Source organism: Physella acuta, unplaced genomic scaffold (assembly GCF_028476545.2).
Source record: "Physella acuta isolate Inbredline_101_S28 unplaced genomic scaffold, ASM2847654v3 ptg001196l, whole genome shotgun sequence".
NCBI classification, from domain to species: domain Eukaryota; kingdom Metazoa; phylum Mollusca; class Gastropoda; family Physidae; genus Physella; species Physella acuta.
In genome coordinates, this window is record NW_026732713.1 from 298,826 (window position 1) to 320,284 (window position 21,459).

At 32.4% G+C, this 21,459-nt stretch overlaps 2 protein-coding genes across 2 annotated transcripts in view; one reads left to right on the plus strand and one right to left on the minus strand.

The window, feature by feature from the left end:
* The first annotated feature begins 1,286 nt into the window (after nucleotides 1–1,286).
* Nucleotides 1,287–4,187, plus strand: LOC131957019 (uncharacterized). The gene has a single exon (XM_059321715.1). It carries the CDS (start codon nucleotides 1,685–1,687, stop codon nucleotides 3,545–3,547), a length of 1,863 nt encoding a protein of 620 aa, XP_059177698.1. The 5' UTR covers nucleotides 1,287–1,684; the 3' UTR covers nucleotides 3,548–4,187.
* Nucleotides 4,188–7,475: 3,288 nt separating this feature from the next.
* Nucleotides 7,476–21,459, minus strand: part of LOC131957018 (complexin-like) — a 48,627-nt gene continuing 34,643 nt past the window's right edge. Inside the window, exons 3-5 of the mRNA XM_059321714.1 lie at nucleotides 19,774–19,915; nucleotides 10,574–10,684; nucleotides 7,476–9,080 (exon numbers count right to left, since the gene is read on the minus strand). Of these exons, the coding sequence (XP_059177697.1) occupies nucleotides 10,581–10,684; nucleotides 19,774–19,915 (246 nt within the window). The 3' untranslated portion in view covers nucleotides 7,476–9,080; nucleotides 10,574–10,580. The remainder of the gene's footprint in view (nucleotides 9,081–10,573; nucleotides 10,685–19,773; nucleotides 19,916–21,459) is intronic.

A 21,459-nucleotide genomic window follows, 5' to 3' on the forward strand; every position in this document is an offset into this window, starting at 1 on the left:
CGTGGTCGTATGGTGTAGAGTGGGACTACTATTTTTATTCTGTATAGTTTTAAAGAAGATTAGTGCCTTTATTAGAGACAGACCATAAAAAAAACACCGTAATAATGATGGTAGGAGTCGGGGGGGGGGGGTCGGGTTTATGTGACCATGTGCTGCGTGTGGAGAGATGCTTGGGGGAAGGGGGCGCGAGGGGTTAAGATAGTTTGACGTCACTTGTTTCTATTTGGAATTGGTATTTCAAAAATTGTAATATTTGTATTTATTTTTGCATGTTTAAAGCATTTTTTGGTACTTTTTTAATGAAAATTAAAATATAATGCAATAATGGATCCGTTTCTCTAAAATGTTCAGCATTAATAAGGATTTGAGATATTTTAGGCTCAATCAACAAGCCCAGCTGTTTATTGATTCAAGTCCTGGCCTATGGATCAAGGGAGGCAACTCAATTAATATTTTTGGCAAATCATGATTGCATGGTTATTTCCTCTTATGGAAAAAACGAATAGTGTGTTGTTATTTGCTTTTTTTTCTCTTCTTTCTTTTGTTATGCTTTCTTTTTTTCTTGGGTGGTGGGGGGGGGGGGGGGGGTAAATTTCCGTAATGTTATAGTACCCTTACATTCTAGCCACTCAATCAATGTCAATTTAGTTTTCATTTTTAAAAAAAAAAACGTTTTGCATCTGCTTAGTACAATTTTCCGTGAACAAAAGTGTCGAATGAATTAACTCTTCTCCTTCGTTTAGAATTATAGAGCATATCTTGGGGGTAGGGGTGAGGTGATCAGCCTAAATTAGGCAATCCGTAGACTCGCCTTATTGGACTATTAATGACCCTAGACCAGAAAGGTCTATATTTCTGGACCAAACAACACTCCCTGGGTCGTCTGGGCGGTAGTGTGGGCTCAACAGCACCAGACTACAAAGAAATGTAGTGAAGACATTGTTTACATTTAAACAACTCGAATTAAACGAAAATTTGAAATTGGATATCTAGGAATATATGAAACTACAAAATGATATTCCGTAATGTTATTTAAACAACACTGCATATAAATGTGCGGTTTAATGCCGGTCTAAGTAAATTACTCGATACATTTCATTGGTAGCGTAATTTTTAAGTTACCAGGAATATTAAATTAAAACCACACTTTGAAATGATTTCCAAATGAAGTTGAATACAAAGTTTCTTTCCTTCCTAAATCGCAGCGACGCGCAGCTGGTAAGCTGGTTTAAATATAAACACAACAAAAATGTTTCGCACCATTTTGCACCAGTGCTTCCATAGCCGCGCAGTGCGAATTGAAGAGGTCACGTTACAAAGGATACAAGACAGCTTAAAAATGTAGGATTGTAAGAGGCAAGTTTCTTTGATTTAGACTTTAGTTATTTGAAGTGTTTTATAATATTAATGTATGTGAAAACTCCTCCTGACTCAATTCAAGCAGAAGGTCTTAAATAGTTAATGAATCATTTAGACAATTTGTGACATCAAGATTTCTATTTTGAAAAGACGTTGTTCCAAAGGCAACCTCATAAAATCTGTATAAGACGTCATCAGTAGTTGCGTGCATTGTGAAAGCGTCATCAGCTTAACATTTCCTCTAAGCTTTACAAACAATGGCGTCGTTAACGGCGTCCAACTTTTTACTCGACTGACTCGGACAACACAGCCACCAACTTGTACCATGGACTTCAGTAAACATGAATCGGACGTGGACAATCACAACACCAACCAAAACGAGGCTACCAGCCGCGCCAACCTCATGCCGGATCAGTTTCCAGATACGACTTTCCTGTCGCGTTCTACAGCCCCAGCTCAACAAAACTTGGAGGTAAATGATTTAAACCTTAAAGTAGACCCAGGTTACCACGGCATGGTTCCTGCCATCATAGTCACCCCTGCTTCGCCGGGTCAATTTGAAATCCATAATGACCGAAGCGATTTTAGATCCTTCGAGCAAACCTCGAACGAATCGAACTCTAGAAATCTTGAATTAGAATTGCTCTGCACTCCTGATACTGATACCACACTAAATATATCCCGCCCTGATATGGGGTGTGGTGAAACAAATAATGGCCTGGATACTATCAATGACGAGGATATAGAGGTGATATGTCGTTATTCCTCTACCCCTGTGATGTCAAACACCGCACGAAACGGACCGGGGTTGGAGGATTCTGATTGTAGCATGATGTCTCTGAACAACGCTAGTCCTATCGCCCCAGCTGACAGCTGCGTTGGTACCCCTATCAAGTCCATCCACCACGAGTTCGAGGCGGATGGTGAGAATAAGGTCACTTCCGGGGACGGCCATCAAGTTCAGGGTTCACTTCTGGTTCACCCCCAGTACGTATGTCAACATCCGGGTCAGCCACTGCTTCGCCACGACGGCGCCTCCTCTCAAGAACTGCAACCCGGCTTCGACGATGAACGAAACGTCAACCAGTGCTCTCTCCCGACAGCCTTGATCGTCACCGGCGCTTGCTCCAACACGCCGAACGTCTACTCCACCTACATGCCCGGGGGGTCGGGCTACAATGATTACTTCCCCACCCGTGACAGCTCTTGGACAGATTTAAGCTACAGTTCCGACCTCTCCCCTGTCCCGCCTATGTCTGGTAACCAAGGCGACCCGTGTTGTTACTCCATGATGAGCAGCGTCCCCACCGAGACCGAGTACTTCGTCTACCCCTCCATCTATGTCTCCAGTGCAGGTCTCATCTCAGTTCTACTGCGAAACGACATGTCTGTTGAAATGACCGTCGACCGCACCATCCGGGTGGTTTCCCACAATCACATGATGGCCGTTGCGACCGACAGCCGAGGCACCGCGGCATGCCTCTACCACCCGGCGGTCAAAGTCTTCCAGATCGGCACCACCACCGACATCGCTACTCAGAACTTCCGGGCTCGCATGGGCGGCGGCGACGCCATCGTTTTCTCCAACGGCATCAATTTTTTCAAGCTGGAAGACTCGGAACTTCAGCCGACCGCCCCCATCAAGTTTACTGATATCCTGCGTGACCAATCCGTCAACTTGCTGTTTTCGTCGGAAGGTTACGGCGAGTCTCTTGTGGCGAGTTGTATGCAGGTGGCGGCTCAAGCTGAGTACGCCAACCTTCCTAAAGGTGGCGTCATCGTCCGGATCAACGGGGTCAAGGTCACACAAACCGGCGGCGGTGACGTCACCGTGGTCACGGGGGCTAAATTTATCCGCCTGTCTCCTCATTTCGGCACTACGCGTCTAGGGAACCGGTTTGTCGACATTGAGGTGGAAAAGGACTGGACAGTCAAACTGACCCGCGGCTCCCATAGTTTTGTTTATTCCAAGAAGCGGGCCATGGTGTGTAACGGCAAGATGGAGGCCGGATTCGACGAGAACAACGGCCTCAAGGTCACCAACCTCCAGCCTCGGCACCCGCTTCTCGCCGAGCCGTCGGTGGTTCGGCGCCCGGTTAGAAAACCGGTTCGTGTGGCTTCCAGCTCGGGTACCCCCAAACGCAGGCCTGGCCCGCAAGGGATGGGGCGAGGTGGAGGCATGCTATAAATAGAACATTGTTTGATTCAACACATTTTAAAAAACAAAAAAAAAAATTGCCAAAGTGTTTATTTAGTTTTATATAAAAATGCATGTAACTATTTTTAGATTTTATTTTGCTTTGTCCTTTATTGAAGTAACTGTTTTTAAAAAATGAAAAAAAAATCGACATTAAATTTGGACTGACTTTTTGACGAATACTTACTTTTTTGTGACTGTTATTTCATTTTGTTTCAATATTTTCTCTGAACAATATTTTTCCCAAAAGCATTGAGAGTCCAGATTCTATTATATACATAAACATTTTAGCGAAGTCTAACAAACTAATTGTAAAAAAAAGCGATGGCTTATTCCACTAATGTCATGAATATTTATTTCAAAAGTTGTAACAGCATTTTATTATTGATGACGCTTTTCATGAAATCTACATTGAATAATGCACATGAAAGTAGTAAAAAATAAATAAACAACAACCAATCTAGAAACATATACGAGGTTGTTACATTGATATGCTTATAGTATTTTTATGGGGTTGTATTAAAAACATAAAACAAAAGCTCATATAAAATGAGAAATGTACTGAGTATTTGTAAATTATTAATAATTATTACACTATTTATAATTGAATAAAATCGTTTGATAAATAATCTATATCAACCTGGTTTTTCTTTATGTACATTTTTTGTGTTATATTAGAAATATGTTTTCTCTTGATTGTATAGTCCTACTTCCCTTGTTACTAATTTGCCTATTTTTTAAAATTCATGTTATTCATATAAATGTCTAGGTTAGCTTCTTAATTCTTTGTTCATTATTTGTAATGCTGGACGTGATTTCCTCCAGCACAATTAAGTATTACGTGTCAGCATTTTATGCACCATTTGACCCGTTGACTCCTATTTCGAAATGCTTTTTTTTCTGGATCAGTGTCTCTTCCAGACTTTTTTCTCGGGGGGGGGGGGGGGGGGCGGTGGGTGACTTGATATTTGGGTGGGGGAGGGGCGGACATTTGTAAAATTATATATTTTCTATGTAAATTCCATTTCATTCAGGAGGGGGGGGGGGGCGGCAGAGCCCCCCTCGAAGAGATGCCTGGAAGAAACTGTTCTGGATTTGCTTCCATAGTTTTTGTTCATTCAAGAACAAACTACAAGGTCGTTTGATGTTGTAGTTTTCTATACTCAATTAGTTTCTGTACTCTAGATACATTCTTGTCCCCAGTTACTCAGCCTCAACTGCCCGAGGGTTCGAACTCGGGACTTTCGGTTTAGCAACCATGAGCTGACCTCTATGGTTCCCTTGTAGAATCCTATTTTGTTCAATGATAAAAGCATATAATTTGAATATTTCTAATCAGTGGCCATAGCTTTGATTACAGAGACTATTTCAGTGTGTGAGAAATTGTTCTTATCAAGCAATGAACTCCCAATACGTACAACTATTCTGTTGTCCTATAGCTTTATTCATCTCTGTAGTTCTACAGCATAGGGCTATGGCCTGTTTCACCACCAACTTTCCTAAAGCCTTTCAGCTCAACAAAATAGAAAATTACACAAATATAACTAAGTTAGGGCTCAAATCTTGTAGCATCCATTAATCTGACTAGTTTTTTAAACTCGTCTCTGATAAAAATATTTAAAAATAACTTTGATTCCCACTTCAAAATATAAAGCACACACAAACACCTCAGCAAAGAAAGACTAGACAGTTTGGTCTAATACAAGTTTATTTCTATATCTCACAATTTACAAACTATTTAAAAAAAAAATTGAAAAAGTAAATTGCACATCAGTGTAGTACTATACCACTTTCACACTTCAACTAAACACTGAGTAAAAAAACATGTTTATATATGCATTTAAGTACATTACCAAAGTTTTAGGAACACACATTTACTGTGTAGTTTTTGCTACATGAAGACAGCACACTAAAACGACTAATGAGTTTCATCAATCTATTTGCTTAATCAAACAATGGAAAAAAAAATCATGTTAATATATGTCAAAAATTATTTAATATTATTTAAATTTCCATGATTCCATACTTTTAAGTTTTAAATATTTTAGTACATGGGTTCATGTTTTTAAAAATATAAAGCTTGATTCACAAAAAAACAAAAACTATTGTATGTATATACAGAAAAATAATTGCTATCAAAACTAAAAATGAACTCTATACATATTGCTTGATTAAAACAAAATAAAACCAAATAAAAAATGACTGGAGAGTATCAGCAATAAAATAAACTTAAATTGGTCCCTTGTAAAAAGTAGTTAAAAAAAGGAAAGAATACTAATACAATTAACAAAATCATGCAACAGTTTCAGTTATAGTTACTTCCACACTTAGATAGTGCAAACACTCTAACAGATGAACCATAAAAGCATTTTAGTCTAACAAACACAAATATAAAAACCATTGTTAACCCTTGATTGGTAATAAAAATTAAAAAAAAACATGTATAATCAAAGGAAGACCAGTCTTCAAAACCTTTTACATGTAGAATCCTTACAAAATGGTTGCCATAACTTTAGCCACTACAAACAGGAATATAATTAACAACTGTAAAAAAAAGTCTAACACAAACTCACCAAAACAACCAGCCATTTGAAACAGTTTTAAATATTTTTTTTTGCAGAGACTAGACAAGCTAAACCACACTACAAAATGAAATGCTAGAAACATATTGGAATGTTTTCAGTCACAAAACTTTGAATAACAAAAATATCAACTATTCACTTATCATCTATTTTTCAAAAGCTGACCATTTTGTAAAAAACAATCTTAAGACATTTATTTAAATTCTAGATCTATCTATTTTAAAATGAAAATAGTATACACAAAAAATGGCATTCTAATTTGTATATGTATATTTTTGTATTATTAATATTATTATACAATTTTTCTTTTAAAATCAGGCCTGATAACCAGTTACAAAAATTATAAACAGCCAATATTGCTTTTGCCTAAATAATAACATTAATTTCATTTACTGATACTTTACAGCTGTTATAGTCAGCTTAATAGTTGTGTTTCTAACTTATTTACCATCTGTATATACTAACTAGGGGCACAGTTCTAGATAATTTAATATCTCACTTACACAAAACAGAAGTAAGCTTCCTCAATGACCAAAAAAAAATACATTCTAATTCTCATCACATTCTTCACACAGGAATTGTAAAAATTATGAATTAGTAATAAGTAAACACTCTTATTTACTGAAGTTCAACTAACAAACATAATGGTAGTGTCATACTAACATTTTCATGAGACACTTGCATATGAATATTTTGCTTCAAGGCAAAAAATACTTGGTTTTAAATTAATTAAGTACATGTTCAATACTTGAATCAAAAGGGTTTGGTAAGGATTACACAAGGGAGGTAATGTTGTGCTTTTCAAAAGGGAAATAAAAGCAATATTGGGAGATGTAAAAACCACAAAAGGTAGTGGCAGTAAAAATAAAATACTCACAACACGTATGCTGCTTGTCAGAAACTTATGCAAAACAATTATCACTTTTGTGATAGTTATCTTTGTGTTTCAATACTCAGGAATTGTATTTTAGATTGAACAGATGGGGAAAGAATCTGATAATGACAAAACAACCATAACAGATATGTGTGTCAACGAGGCTGATATTTTGTTCATGAGCTCGCTTAAACAAACAAGGTCAAATTCTAAAAATAACAACCGATAAAAAAATAATTATTTCTCATATTTAAAAACAAACAATCCCATTTGGTAAGGATCCCCTACAAAGCATTTACAGTATAAAAATTAAGTTATGGATGGTAATAACAAGTTTCTAATACAAGTTATTTGATTCAGATATGCTTCAAAATATTTTTGAAATTCACATCTTGCTCAAAAAGAAAGGATTATACCAAAAAAAAAATATATATGTACTAAACAATGGAATAATTATTATAAATTCAATTTATATTAGGAATTCCAATTACTGTTAAGGTCTTGTTTTCTAATTAATTTCAAACCATTCAATGATTACAAAAACTAATGTCCATAAAAGTTAAACATATGCTAAAAACATCTTACTACAATCCCACATAGCTATGGTACTACAAGTGCAGGAAATTAAAAGCTACGTACACTGTCAATAAGCCTTACAAAGCATACAAACATATACCAATGTGAATAAACAGAGGTGCCTCTGCAAACAACGAATGCAAAAAATAAATCTTCCTTACATTTGACATAATAAGTAAACATAAAGGCCACTAGAGTTACAGAATGATTCTCTAATTTTTAATTAACTCTACATTGCACTGGGCTATCAGTTACTGTGATTGCACACCTCACTACATCAACATAATTAAAATAATATAATCAAGTAAAACATTATCACATGTGACATATTAACATTCAACACACGCTAACTTAAAATTGCACGCATTACTCTCTGATAAAAGTAGTGTAAGAAGGTCAAATAAGTTACATTTTCAAAATCTTCAACTTTTTCTTTTTAATTTATTTAAAATGTGAATTTTTTTACATTTTTAATTTGCATCAACAATCTATAAAATTTTTAAATTTGCTTGCATTTGTTATCTTAGTAATGTTTCACCAACTAAAATTTAAAAAAAAATACTATTATTCTAATATTGATAAAACTATTCACATGAATCAATTTAAAAAAATATAAATATTTTTAAAAAATATTTAGATCTATTTCTTCCTTGCCTAAATTAATTTAGTAAATAACATCTTCCAGTCAGTACAATATACCACTACATTCTCTCCCCATACACTCAATACATTAATGTCATTAATCAAGTAATACTCTAATTCTTATCATTTGTAATGTTTTCAACAAACACCAACAAATGGACTATACAGACTTAAAAATATAAACATCTAACTTTGTTGAAGAAAATGTACATGGAACTATGTACTATAGAATAAAAGTTAAAACAAGAACAAATATTGCTATTGAGCAGTCATGACTATGCTGGTTCAATTCTCTTGTCTACTCCATTCTCCTACCCTTCTCCTACATTCCTGTGTAATTAGTCCTTATATAATAAAAAGTTGTCGCAGTTTCAGGTAGATGAAATTTATTTGCCATTTTCAAATATTTCTTTGAAGATCAAATATATGACCTGTCCTTAATGATGAATCCCTTGATTACATGTTGCACTGTATGAATTGTGAAGTGTAAGTGTAAGTTACAGTATGGTCTGTTACGATGGGTCCATCTAGATATCAAGTTGCGTAGATCATCTTTTACTTTGCTGTATGTGTGGTCTTGCCTACATGGTAAACTGTACAAAATACATTGTATTATAAAAAGTCAATTTACTAATCAGTCTGAAGATCATCTTTTATTTTTCTGCAATGGGTGGTCTCCTGCTATATGAAATGTGAAGTGTAGGCTACAATGGTTTGTGTTATAAGTCTGTCTATCTTTCTGTCTGTTTGTAGCTCATCTTATTCACTGCAGTACTTAACAATTTCAAACCAGCAAACATAGAAACAGGTTGTTGATTTCTTTTAAACAACACCATCAGCGAACCATCACCTATGCAAATAAGAAACAAATATCTCATTAGACGTGAAGTTTATAAAATTTATATGCCATAATAAATAGATACTAAACTAAAAAAAACTAACTTAAAATATTGTCAAAAGTGTTTTAGTGTTATTTAGTAATACAGCGCACAATTGTTAAATTGAAAATATTGAAGTTCTATTTCATTTTAGAGTTATGTTGCATTCCTTATAAGTCATAGACACAAATTGCAAAGATCAAGCAACAAGACATATTGCTAACCAAACAATCCTTTTTATGATGAAGCTGAGGTCACAGAAATTAGTAAACTCTACTTCTTCTACGTCACTAAATGTGATATGAGACAAATCTTCTTATATAAATCTAAATAAAACCAAATGATTTAACTTTGCAAAATAAATTACAATTGTTCACTAATAAATAAATTAAAATTTCTAGAGACTTGTACTTACCTTTCCATAGAAAATGTCTTATTAATGAAGTAAGATATTTATTAATGAACTAAATTTCCTATAAATAAAAATATCAATAACTCTTTCAATTTTAATAATATTGTGTAAATGTAAACATCACATTGACTATTCACTATTTAACTACAGTATTATCTAATCCTACACACATATTAGCTAAAACAAGTGAACTAAATACAAAATAATATACCTTTAAAGCCTTACTGTTATTGCAAACTAAAGTTTGTAAATAAAACCAAAGTACTAGATAGCTTGGTGCATTTCTCACTCTAAACTATAACAGCTGACAGCAACATAAAATTAACTAAAATAAGAAACAACAGTTACTTTAATAAATCAGGGAATTAAAGAAACAATTTCAGATGAAAAGCAAAGGTGAAAACAAATTATTTTAAGGCATTTTTTCTAGTTAATAATTACATGCAACACAGGCAAAATAATTATACGTTAATTACACTTTATTTTTGGTAGATGTTTGAAACAATTTTTGTTGAAATTAATGGAAATATAGTTTATCATTAAAAATACTTTCTACCAAATAAAGATGTAATATTGTTTTCAGTGTTACTCAATTATTAAAAGACTTTAAATATTAGGTAAAAGAAATAAAATAGCAAACAAGAGGTTTGATAACAATTAAAATATATTTTGTTAGTGTTTAAGTCTACTGTAACACTATTTTAAAATATATCTTTTTTTTTCAAATTTACATTTTGATTAATAATTAATTATTACTTAATATTTAGCTGAACAAAATTTATGACTGTTAGTAACAAAGAAAGATACAATTATAATTAATGAGTTGATATACAATATGAGGAAAAATAAATATATTACAAAGTGCAAACATGTGAGTAAAATACAGCTATAGATTAAAACATTTTTAGTAACAAATGTTAGGTATTAATGTTTAATAAAATAAAACATTTTCTAAATAGTATTGGTGAGGAAGGTGCATTTTAAAAAATACAGTTTAACAATAGCATGCATTGGGTGAGGTTACCAAATATAGCCATAGGGGACATAACTTACATGAATCTCATTGCAAGACACATTTCTGTGTGATCTCCCCTACACCTTGTGCCATTTTGGCAGGTAATTCACTGACTTTGGAGGACAGTTCACTTAGATTTGGGGGAAATTCTGTAAAATATGAAGAAAACAAAAACGAGCTACATTTTAATTTTTCTAAGATGCCCGAAGTCTTACTTCATACCATAATTTTAGTTAGAATTTTTTTTTTTAAGGAATAGCCATTTGACAAATAGTATTACTTTCAAAATTGACTTTAAGTTGTTATATCTATAGTTATAACTTATTCAATGTAAATAATTATTAAGTGCATATGTAATAGAAGAGGAATATATTTGTATTAAATGTATACCAAATCTAACACTGACATTTGGAGCTGAGGGTGAAATATTGCAAAATCATAGGGTAGATATAGTCAAGTCAAACATACAGTGTAGTATCATTCCAGAGCAAGCCAAGGGTTAACTTATAAAGAATAGTAGGCAAAAAACATGAAAAACCAAATTATTTGTTACAATAGCCAATGGAAGTGAACAATATATAGCCAAATGTAACAAATATAAGGAAAATATTGGACTAAACTACTGCAAGTAGAAATGTATACAACACAATTCATTGTATAAAGTAAGTCAGTCTTTACATGATTAACAGACAAAATATATTAAAAGTACAGTATGTTCCAATCTATGCAAGGCATAATTTTTTGAATTCTTTGTGTAAATTTGAATTAAAAGAAATTGAAATTAATCATGCTGAAAACTAATGTGAAATAGAAAGTAAATCAACCATAAGATCAAACCTAAAAAATCTTTAGAAATCAATGAGAAATGCACCAAGTTATTACGAATTCACTTCATTGTTTTAAATACATACTTTTCTAATATTTTTAAACTGTTAACATTATTTAAATACATATTATTTATATTTTTTTCAACATTGCATACACAAATTGTATCGAATTTGTCCTTACTATTAAAATGTTTATTAAACATCAATTAATCATACTAATTCAATACATTAATTTTCCTGAAACAAATGTTGACACATATAAAATTTACATATTTAATGTTAACCAAACAATCAATTTCTAAAACAAATCCAACGTTTCCCTGTTCTGTTAGACTTTTCTTCCATATAATGTGAAATCCAATATGAAGTAGCTAGAAGTCAGATGTAAACTTTAATGATGTAATCTCTAAACAAGTAAATCAAATGTTTTGTAATTTTAAACGGCTGGATAAATAGGTAGGTTAAACACATTCCTTCAGTGCTCCCTTGCCATAACAAGGCAAAAAAAAAAAAAAAAAAAAGCAGCAGATAAAAAAAGGGGCTCTATAATATTATGGGCAACTTAATGGTTTTTTTTTATTATAACAAATTTTAAGAGTAACAGGATCTAATTCAATGCTTATGAGGAAGGGGATGGGGGGGGGGGCTGCTCAAATTAATCTAATCCTGAAGACCAGTCAAACATGTTAAACTAAGATTTAAAACAATGAACGCAAGTTGTAAATTAACACTGACAATTTATTACTGTTGGTAGAACAATACAACATGACACCTGTATAAAGGGGAATGCTGATATTCAAATAGAATAGAATACAAACATATAGAAGAGAGAGAGAGAGAGAGATCAGAGAGGCTAAGAAAAAAAGAAATCAATATGGAAGCAAAAATACCACATATACAGTAAACAGGAATAGAAAAGTCATATTTTGAACTTATGTTTGAAATTTCATGATTTGATCTATATACAAAACAATTTCATTGGCACATGAAATAGAAGTAAAACGATAAATCTGAGAATTTTAAAAATCAACTAATTCCTAATTTGAAAAAAAAAAATTAGAACAAGAAACTAACATTTATGATAGACCTAGTCTAAGTGTAGTTTTAATAAATGTAGGCTTTTGAGTTTTACTATTTTAATTAATGTTTGTACAGAAATATGAAATAAAATTTCAAATATTCTATTTTATGTTAGTAATTTAATAGCAGGCTACCAATTTAAGAATACATGGATATTTCCACAGGAAGTTAAATCTGACTAATATATTCATTTTATTATTATTTCTTTGCCTACACAAGTTGAAGTTAAAGGTTATAATATTGTTTACAAAAGTGAGATAACAGTTCATATTAAAAAGATCCTGATAATATATGCCATTGTGTAAATATTATCAACTGGGTAAAACAATGCGTCACATGTAAAATTAAGATATAAATATTTTAGAATGAAAAAAAAATATATGTCAATTTGATTTAAATAGAGTAAGGTATAAGAAAAGATCTTTTTATAAGTGAATAGAAATAAAATACAATTGGAAGTAAAAAATTATGCTAAGATTAAATCATCTAAAAGCATGGCATATAAGAGTTCAAACTTCAGCAAGTCAACAGTGCATTTTGGTAGCTCAACAAAGTAATCTTTGTGTAACAGATACACCATTTAAACTACGTTAACATTAACTCACTAAATTACAATGGATAATGTAAAATTAACGTATCATATAAAACCTTTTTAAACAAAAAATCACTAAAGTCAGTGAGATTACTTGATATTAGTTACTTCAAAGTATGTGTACATTTAGAGTTAAAACATTATTTAATTAGTTTAACAAAATGAATGTTAATCTAGAAAAAAAAACACCACGAACTAAACATTTATTATTAACAATACATTTTCTAATGATAGCTGAAATAATTAAAAACAAAATTAATAAATAGATTATAACCTTATACATAGGAGAAGATGATTAGCAATTAATTTTTCAAGGCTATATATATCACATGGGTGCTAAAGAAGATTTAATCACATTGGAACATATGTATCAAGTATGTTACTAGAACCTAATTAAACAGACACAAATATTTTGGTGTCAGATTTTTTTTTATAATTTGAAATGTATTGTTAGTAGAAGTGTCTATGTTTAAATTAGTTATTTCTTTTAAAAAGTAACTTTTTATCCTACAACAAAAGTCCCAACTAAATTCAAAACTTGACGAGAACATTTAATTGACAAACAAAAAACTTAAATTTTGAGCGGAGAATTAAAAATGTTTAAGTAAGTAAGCACGAGTTCATATACACTTATATATATAATATATATATATATATATATATATATATATATATATATATATATATATATATATATATAATATAACTTAAATGATTTAGCCAGTGAATTTCAGTACAACCAGCACTGAACTACTAGACTAAACACAAGTGATCTCAATACAACAACCTGGGTTACTTTGCCTCATCAAACCTCAACTGACAGGCTATTTCCTTTAATAACTCTGGTCACTAACTGAACAAAGTTAATTATTATAGAAACCTTTTCTTATCATTCTTTCCTGTCCTATTTTTCCCTTTTGAAGTGACCAGTGCTTTCATTCTAATGGACTGAGTTAATTTTCTTTATTTAAAATCTAGCCATTAGACTGAAGGAAAATATATTAATCCGTTAAAACAAATTTAATTCTTCAATTTAGCCTAGATCTATAGATTATTCTGGAGTATCTATCTACAAGCTAGACTAAGTAGCTAATGAATAGGTCTAGTCATAGAATATAGGCCCAGTTGAAGTGGTTTTTGATATTAATATTATTTATTCAATTTTTTTTAAAACTGTTATTTCTGAAAGGTAATCCTAGATATCCATGGATCTAGTATAGATCTATTATAACCCAGATCTAGATTTATTATGACTAAGAACAACAGTGCTAACAACAAGTCATAGACTAGTAATTCTATTTTTACTGTTGTGTCTGCCTTTGTTTATTTGCCTAGAGTGTCTTCCCTTTCTAGCAATGCCACTGTTAAACTAATTACCTGTTTATAATGACACAGAAATATCACAAAGAAAAAAAAAGCCAATTTAAAAGTGTACTGTAGTGTGATCATTATTAGGATAAAAAATGGGTGGCTAAAAATGAATATAAAAAAAAGTTCTGTCGTAAATTCTTTACTCTTCTCCATCGAATGAATATTAGCAATTTTTTTGTGTAATTTGCGTCATAGGACAGAAAATACAAAACCAAAAAACAATTATTTTTAAAAACAAGATAATATTCATATTATAGGTAGTCATGAAGTTCAGCTAATGAATGGTGTTTGATTACCACAGTTAGTTAACTTTGTTGATAAGCTAAGAAATCAATTCTAGCTAACACTGTAATGAAATAAAAAAAATTAAAAAATTCTTCTCTTTAAGGATTTTTTTTCTATTTGGGTAGTGATGTTGAAACACTTGGCGTTTTTCCCAGATTTTGTTAAATGAACTGATTCATAGGTGGAATTTTGCTATCGAAATTTCACCCCAAAAATTTCAGTTCAAGCTCTGATGAAATGCAATATGACGTGAACACTGGGATCATCAGATGATTAGTTAATTAAAAAAAAGAATTTAAGATTGGTAAATTGACTAAAATGCTATTAGTGTTGAGCTGTTAACACATTTTTAGTGCATTCAATTAGTGCAATTTTAAAAAAATTCAAATTTTCTTAATGCTAGAAAAAAAAATCTATTAATGCTTTTTATAATAACAAACTTGTACATTTAACAAATTTTATGCACTAATAAGAATAAAATAAAATGATAAGTAGGCCAGTCAATAACTATAAATAAAAATGTGGTGCGCTCAAACACTCTAAATTTGAGTATATGAAAAATGTAATAATACTATCCACTTTTGGCATACCTGTAGCCTATTTAAAAATATAACCATTATGCATGAATGTTGACACTTAGAGATAATGCTATAAGTTAAGAAACTTTTAAGCTGTATTGCAACCCACATTTTATTGTTTAAATATATATAAATATATGAACATTATATATATATATATATATATATATATATATATATATATATATATATATATATATATATAATGTTCATAGCTGTTTGTTTTTGTTTGTGTAACTTATTTTTATTCCTATATAGTTGTTTTGTCTGTTTAAAACATGTACAGCACTACACAAATGTTAACACAGTAAAATTCATTAGATAATATGCCAACAAAATGCAAAGTTGGGTACATGTATATTGGAGAAAAAAAAGGATCTTCAAATTTCAATACAGTATTTATACTATAATATTTTGTAAAAAAACAAATTAATTGTCACACAATACACGTATTTCACCATACAGTACGACGAACACAACAGAAGCCACACACCTACACAAATTTTAAGACACAGCAACACAGTTCACATGAAAGTGATGAAGATATAATAGTTTTCTAGCTGAAATGCCTCCAGCTAGGGAATCACAATATGGTGTCTCTGTTAGTTAAATTTAAGGTTAAGGTTATAATCAGAGCCGGGACAGGGATTAGCGCCAGAGCTAGGGTCTTTACCAGAGTTAGGGTTAAGAGTTAAGACTAGGGTTAAGGAAGAGACACAAGTGGCATCACATTATCTGCTATTTAGTAAGCACCGGTATGTTTTTATTTGAAAATACAGATTCTTTTAAGCCAAAATATATTTGATTATCATTTTTTGGATGATTGAAGTTACCCATGTGCGATAATAGACTCTTCCAAAAATAGGTTGTTAGTAGTACTGTAATCTTGACTAGTTTTATAGCTAGAAATTAGGGTTAGGCACATGGTAGGACCAGGGTTGGGGTTTTTGTTAAAGATAGGGTGAGCAAGCGATGCATGTATTTTAGTTGACTACCAGTAGCCTAACACCCTTTTTTTCAGAAAATTCTATTATTGGACGCTGGTATATTTTTATTAGAATCAGATTCAGTGAATAAATAATGCTTCCATTGATTTTATATAGCTTTTGACAAAGGCAAAAAAAATAATCTTAAGAGTTGTTTGGTAAACATATCACCAGGACTACATGGGTTTGTTAACTACCTTTGCAAGGATTTACTAGTTGACAAAATACATCATTTTAAAACTCTCAACAGCGCTTTTATTTACATCAGATTGTTTTTATGATAATTAAAAATGATGAAGGCATGTGAAAGATGAGGAAAAAACTAATTAAACGAGATGAGAACAATTACATTAAAATAGAACAAAAAATATTCTAAAAATGGATTTTTAAAAGTTAAAAAAAATAAGATTCACATTCAAAACGACATTTTTTTTAACATTTGTTACCCAGTAAAACTTAATAAATAATTTATCTTTTTCTTCTAATCTAAGTCTCAATGGTTATTAAATTTTTTTTCTTAAAACTCATATTAACGTCATTGAGATACAATGCAATTCTAGGCCCACATAAGTGATAGACGTTTACCCAAAATATATCTCGATTTTATAAGAATAAAATCATCTGCCTTTTTTTTCCAAGTGTTGTTTCCTATTTTACTAGATCAATCTTGTGTCTACATCATGTACACAGAGTACTGCATTATTTATACAACAGAAAAGTTTCCCTTTCCATCTTGAAAAAAATAATATGAAATCTTCGTAAATCAAGCACACTGTCATTAAAATATGATCAATGTGAACATACATGACAGAGTAATAAAACAACAAGTTAAAATATACAATAACAATGGAGCAGGTCATGAAACAGAATTGGTCCAATTTTGGCCCAATATATCTACACTGAAAACTAAGAGCAGTTTTTGTAAACAGTAACATCCACCTATAGACTAGTAGAATCGTTTCTAATTGTCTCCTCATGTTGATTCTCACATAGATATTTTGAAACTAGCTGGTTACATTTATACGAGCGTCAATTCAAGAAACAACAAACAAGAATTCGAGTGGCTAATCTTGACAGTAAAAATAATTATCGTCATATAACCTTAAAAAAAATTAATAATTAATGATGCATTGTTCAAACAAACACATTAATTTTATAAAAAAAAGATAAACAATGTAGAAGAAAGATAATGTATGCGAATGGACCATATGAATGTGTTCTGATAGAGGATGATTTTAACATTGTTTAGTAAGTACATTTTGTAAATCTGAATTTTTATAAGCTCCACTAAAACACAGTGAAGATAAAGAGAGTAAAAGGTAACCGGGTACATTGGAAAAAAAAAACAACAACTGAAACTTCACTGAAATTTTAACATGTAACTTCAATAAGATGGAAACAATACTGTTTTAAATCAGATGAATAAATAAATACACAGTCTAAACATGAAAAATAACACGATATTCCAAAACGTTTCACAAGATGTCAAATCCATCACTAAATGTTACCCCAGTGTGATGTGAGGTTGGTCAGTGAGATCAACTGAATGATGTTCAATGCATTCTTCAAATTAATTCACCAGCCTGCAATAGTACTTTTCTATCATGAAAGTATCAGGTAAATTAGTTCAATGATTGATTTCTTTTCATTTACTATCAACCTACATAATTCCAATATCTGGCAACAATAGTCAGCTATCCAGGATCCTTATTCTAACCAAGGGCACCAATCAATGGTTGCCTGGTACCTCATTATAGAAAAGCACTGCAAACACTCAGTGGAAAATAACAAACAAACAAACAAACCCAGAGCAGATGTTTTTTGCTGTGGTATAACCTCTAAACACAGTAATCTACAGACATAAAACATTTTTCTGCCAAACTGTGTAAGCAAAAGCATGATCAATGATTAAAGGCCTTAATTAGCGCTAGGCAAACAGAGATAGGTATGCATCTAAATTGTGAGCAAAAGCACTTCTAAATCACTTGCTATGATGAAGGGTACGGCAGATTCTGTACAATGTTTTTGGTAATAGGGCCAAATTTTGTATGCATTATTTTAATAGTAAGTGATAGCTTCAAAGATAAAACAAATGTATTTGCATAATTCTAGACTATACACTGTGTTGATAGCTAATTATTAAAATGTATAAAACGAGGGAATTGGAGTGGTGGGAATGGGTGGGGAAGGGGTTTGGGGTCGACCTAGCCTAGTCTAAAGTGGATACCTAACTGACACAATGAAATTTGATCAACATAGGGAAAGATGAAGGCAACAGATAAACAGATAGATGTACCATGTTAACATAGGAAGGTACCCTGTAAACATAGGATGGTATCCTGTCAACTTAGGGGGGTACCCTGCCAACTTAGGGAGGTACCCTGCCAACTTAGAGAGGTACCCTGCCAACTGAGGGAGGTACCCTGCCAACTGAGGGAGGTACCCTGCCAACTTAGGGAGGTACCCTGCCAACTTAGGGAGGTACCCTGCCAACTTAGGGAGGTACCCTGCCAACTTAGGGACGTACCCTGCCAACTTAGGGAAGTACCCTGCCAACTTAGGGAGGTACCCTGTCAAATTAGGGAGGTACCTTGCCTACTTAGGGAGGCACACTGCCAACTGAAGGAGGTACCCTGCCAACTTAGGGAGGTACCCTGCAACACATATGGAGGTACCCTGCCAACTTAGGGAGGTACCCTGCCAACTTAGGGAAGTACCCTGCCAACTTAGGCATGTATCATGTTAACAGTTACAGACGTGCCCTACCAAAGCAATCACCCAGCTAATTAACACAACCAACTAGTAAGCCCATGAGCATACATTAGAAAACATCTAAAACTCCAATTCTTAACCCCTGGAAAAAAATACTTCTCTAACACAAAATCATCTGATATTTCATTGCTCGTACCCTTCATACCCTCTAATTCATTACAGTAAGAAATAGCAAGTTAGACAAAACAATGCAACTAAACATGTCATAAACTTCAGTCTAACGACCAAATTCACTGTTAGGTGAATCATCTGCTAACACAAAAACTCGCTGATGTCCTTTACCATCTTTTGAAACCTGAAATCTTTACACTCAATACTATAAGCAAGTATTATGTCGATGCCCAACTATTTCAACGTATGTGATCAGCTACGTTTTCATATGTAGGCATCAAATACAAATGTAGATCCGACTACAATGAAGCGAGTTCAAATCTATACTATGACACATAGAAAGTGAGTATGAATCTACATCCGACTATAATACAAAATACGTGAGCACATACTTCAATCTGACTATCACACAAATTATGTGAGTATGTATGTCTATCCGCCTATCATACAAAATATGCCAGCACATATCTCTATCCGTCTATCATACAAAATACGTGAGCACGTATCTCTATCCGTCTATCATACAAAATACGTGAGCACGTATCTCTATCCGTCTATAATACAAAATATGTGAGCACGTATCTCTATCCGACTATCATACAAAATTCATGCAGCAGCAAAGTGAGGAGAATTTACTTGCGAATTCTTCATCGTCCGACTCTTCTTTGTTGGCCTCTGCCGCTAATTCAGCCGGCGTCTTCTTCTTTCGGCCAACTCTGCCGTCGGCCATAGGGTCAGGCTCTTCTTCTTGAGCCTCTTCCTTCTTCTTCAGTCCGTACTGAAAACAGACAGGAAAATGTATGGATAGAATAGGAGAAAAAATGGGTGGATTTTACTGGAAAAGAAAAGGTGTGCATATAATAGGAGTAAAAATGGGTGTATTTTACTGGATAAGAAAAGGTATGCATATAATAGGAGTAAAAATGGGTGTATTTTACTGGATAAGAAAAGGTATGCATATAATAGGAGTAAAAATGGGTGTATTTTACTGGATAAGAAAAGGTATGCATATAATAGGAGTAAAAATGGGTGTATTTTACTGGATAAGAAAAGGTATGCATATAATAGGAGTAAAAATGGGTGTATTTTACTAGATAAGACAAGGTATGCAAATAATAGGAGTAAAAATGGGTGTATTTTACTGGATAAGAAAAGGTATGCATAAAATAGGAGTAAAAATGGGTGTATTTTACTGGATAAGAAAAGGTATGCATATAATAGGAGTAAAAATGGGTGTATTTTACTGGATAAGAAAAGGTATGCATATAATAGGAGTAAAAATGGGTGTATTTTACTAGATAAGAAAAGGTATGCATATAATAGGAGTAAAAATGGGTGTATTTTACTGGATAAGAAAAGGTATGCATATAATAGGAGTAAAAATGGGTGTATTTTACTGGATAAGAAAAGGTATGTATATAATAGGAGTAAAAATGGGTGTATTTTACTGGATAAGAAAAGGTATGCATATAATAGGAGTAAAAATGGGTGTATTTTACTGGATAAGAAAAGGTATGCATATAATAGGAGTAAAAATGGGTGTATTTTACTGGATAAGAAAAGGTATGCATTTAATAAGAGTAAAAATGGATGTATATTATTTGGTAGGAGAGGGGGTCAGCGTGGTCCAGCCGGTAAAGCTCTTGGTTGCTAAACAGAAAAGTCTCAAGTTTGAATCCTCAAGCAGATGAGGCTCGTTAGCTGGGGACAGACACTCTTCTAGGAGAGACAACTCCATAATGAAACAACTGCTGCCTTGTAGTTTGTTCTTGGTTGGACAAAGGCTATGGAAACAAATCCAAAAAGAAAAGCAGGCTGAAATTGGAGTCTCAATAGGGCATAACCAGTTGACATGTATACTTAATTGTGTTGGAGGGGATCTCTTCCAACACTAAAATTAAGAATGAAGAAGAAGATGGGGTAGGAAAATGTATTCAGATAAGAGGAATAAAAATGTAAGTATATTATCAATTAAGAAAATGGTAGCACACAGTTGTTAATAGATGGCTTAAAAGTGTATGGATATTACTGGGTAACAAAATATGCACACAAAAAAAGATGCATCAACATGTAAGTATATCGTCAGCTAAGAAATATAAAAAAAGAAAAGTATAAGAATATATTAACAAAGAAAAGTATAAGAACTTCATCAAAAGCATTGTCTGTCACTCATTTTGTTAAACGTTGACCTAATTCAATTTATCAATGAGCAAGTTCAAGAACTTATTTTCTAATTATTAAAATGCAATCCATCCAATATGTATCCCTAGGTATCCCAGTCTATTTCTGTAATTATATTAATATTTTCTTTAAATGTAAGGG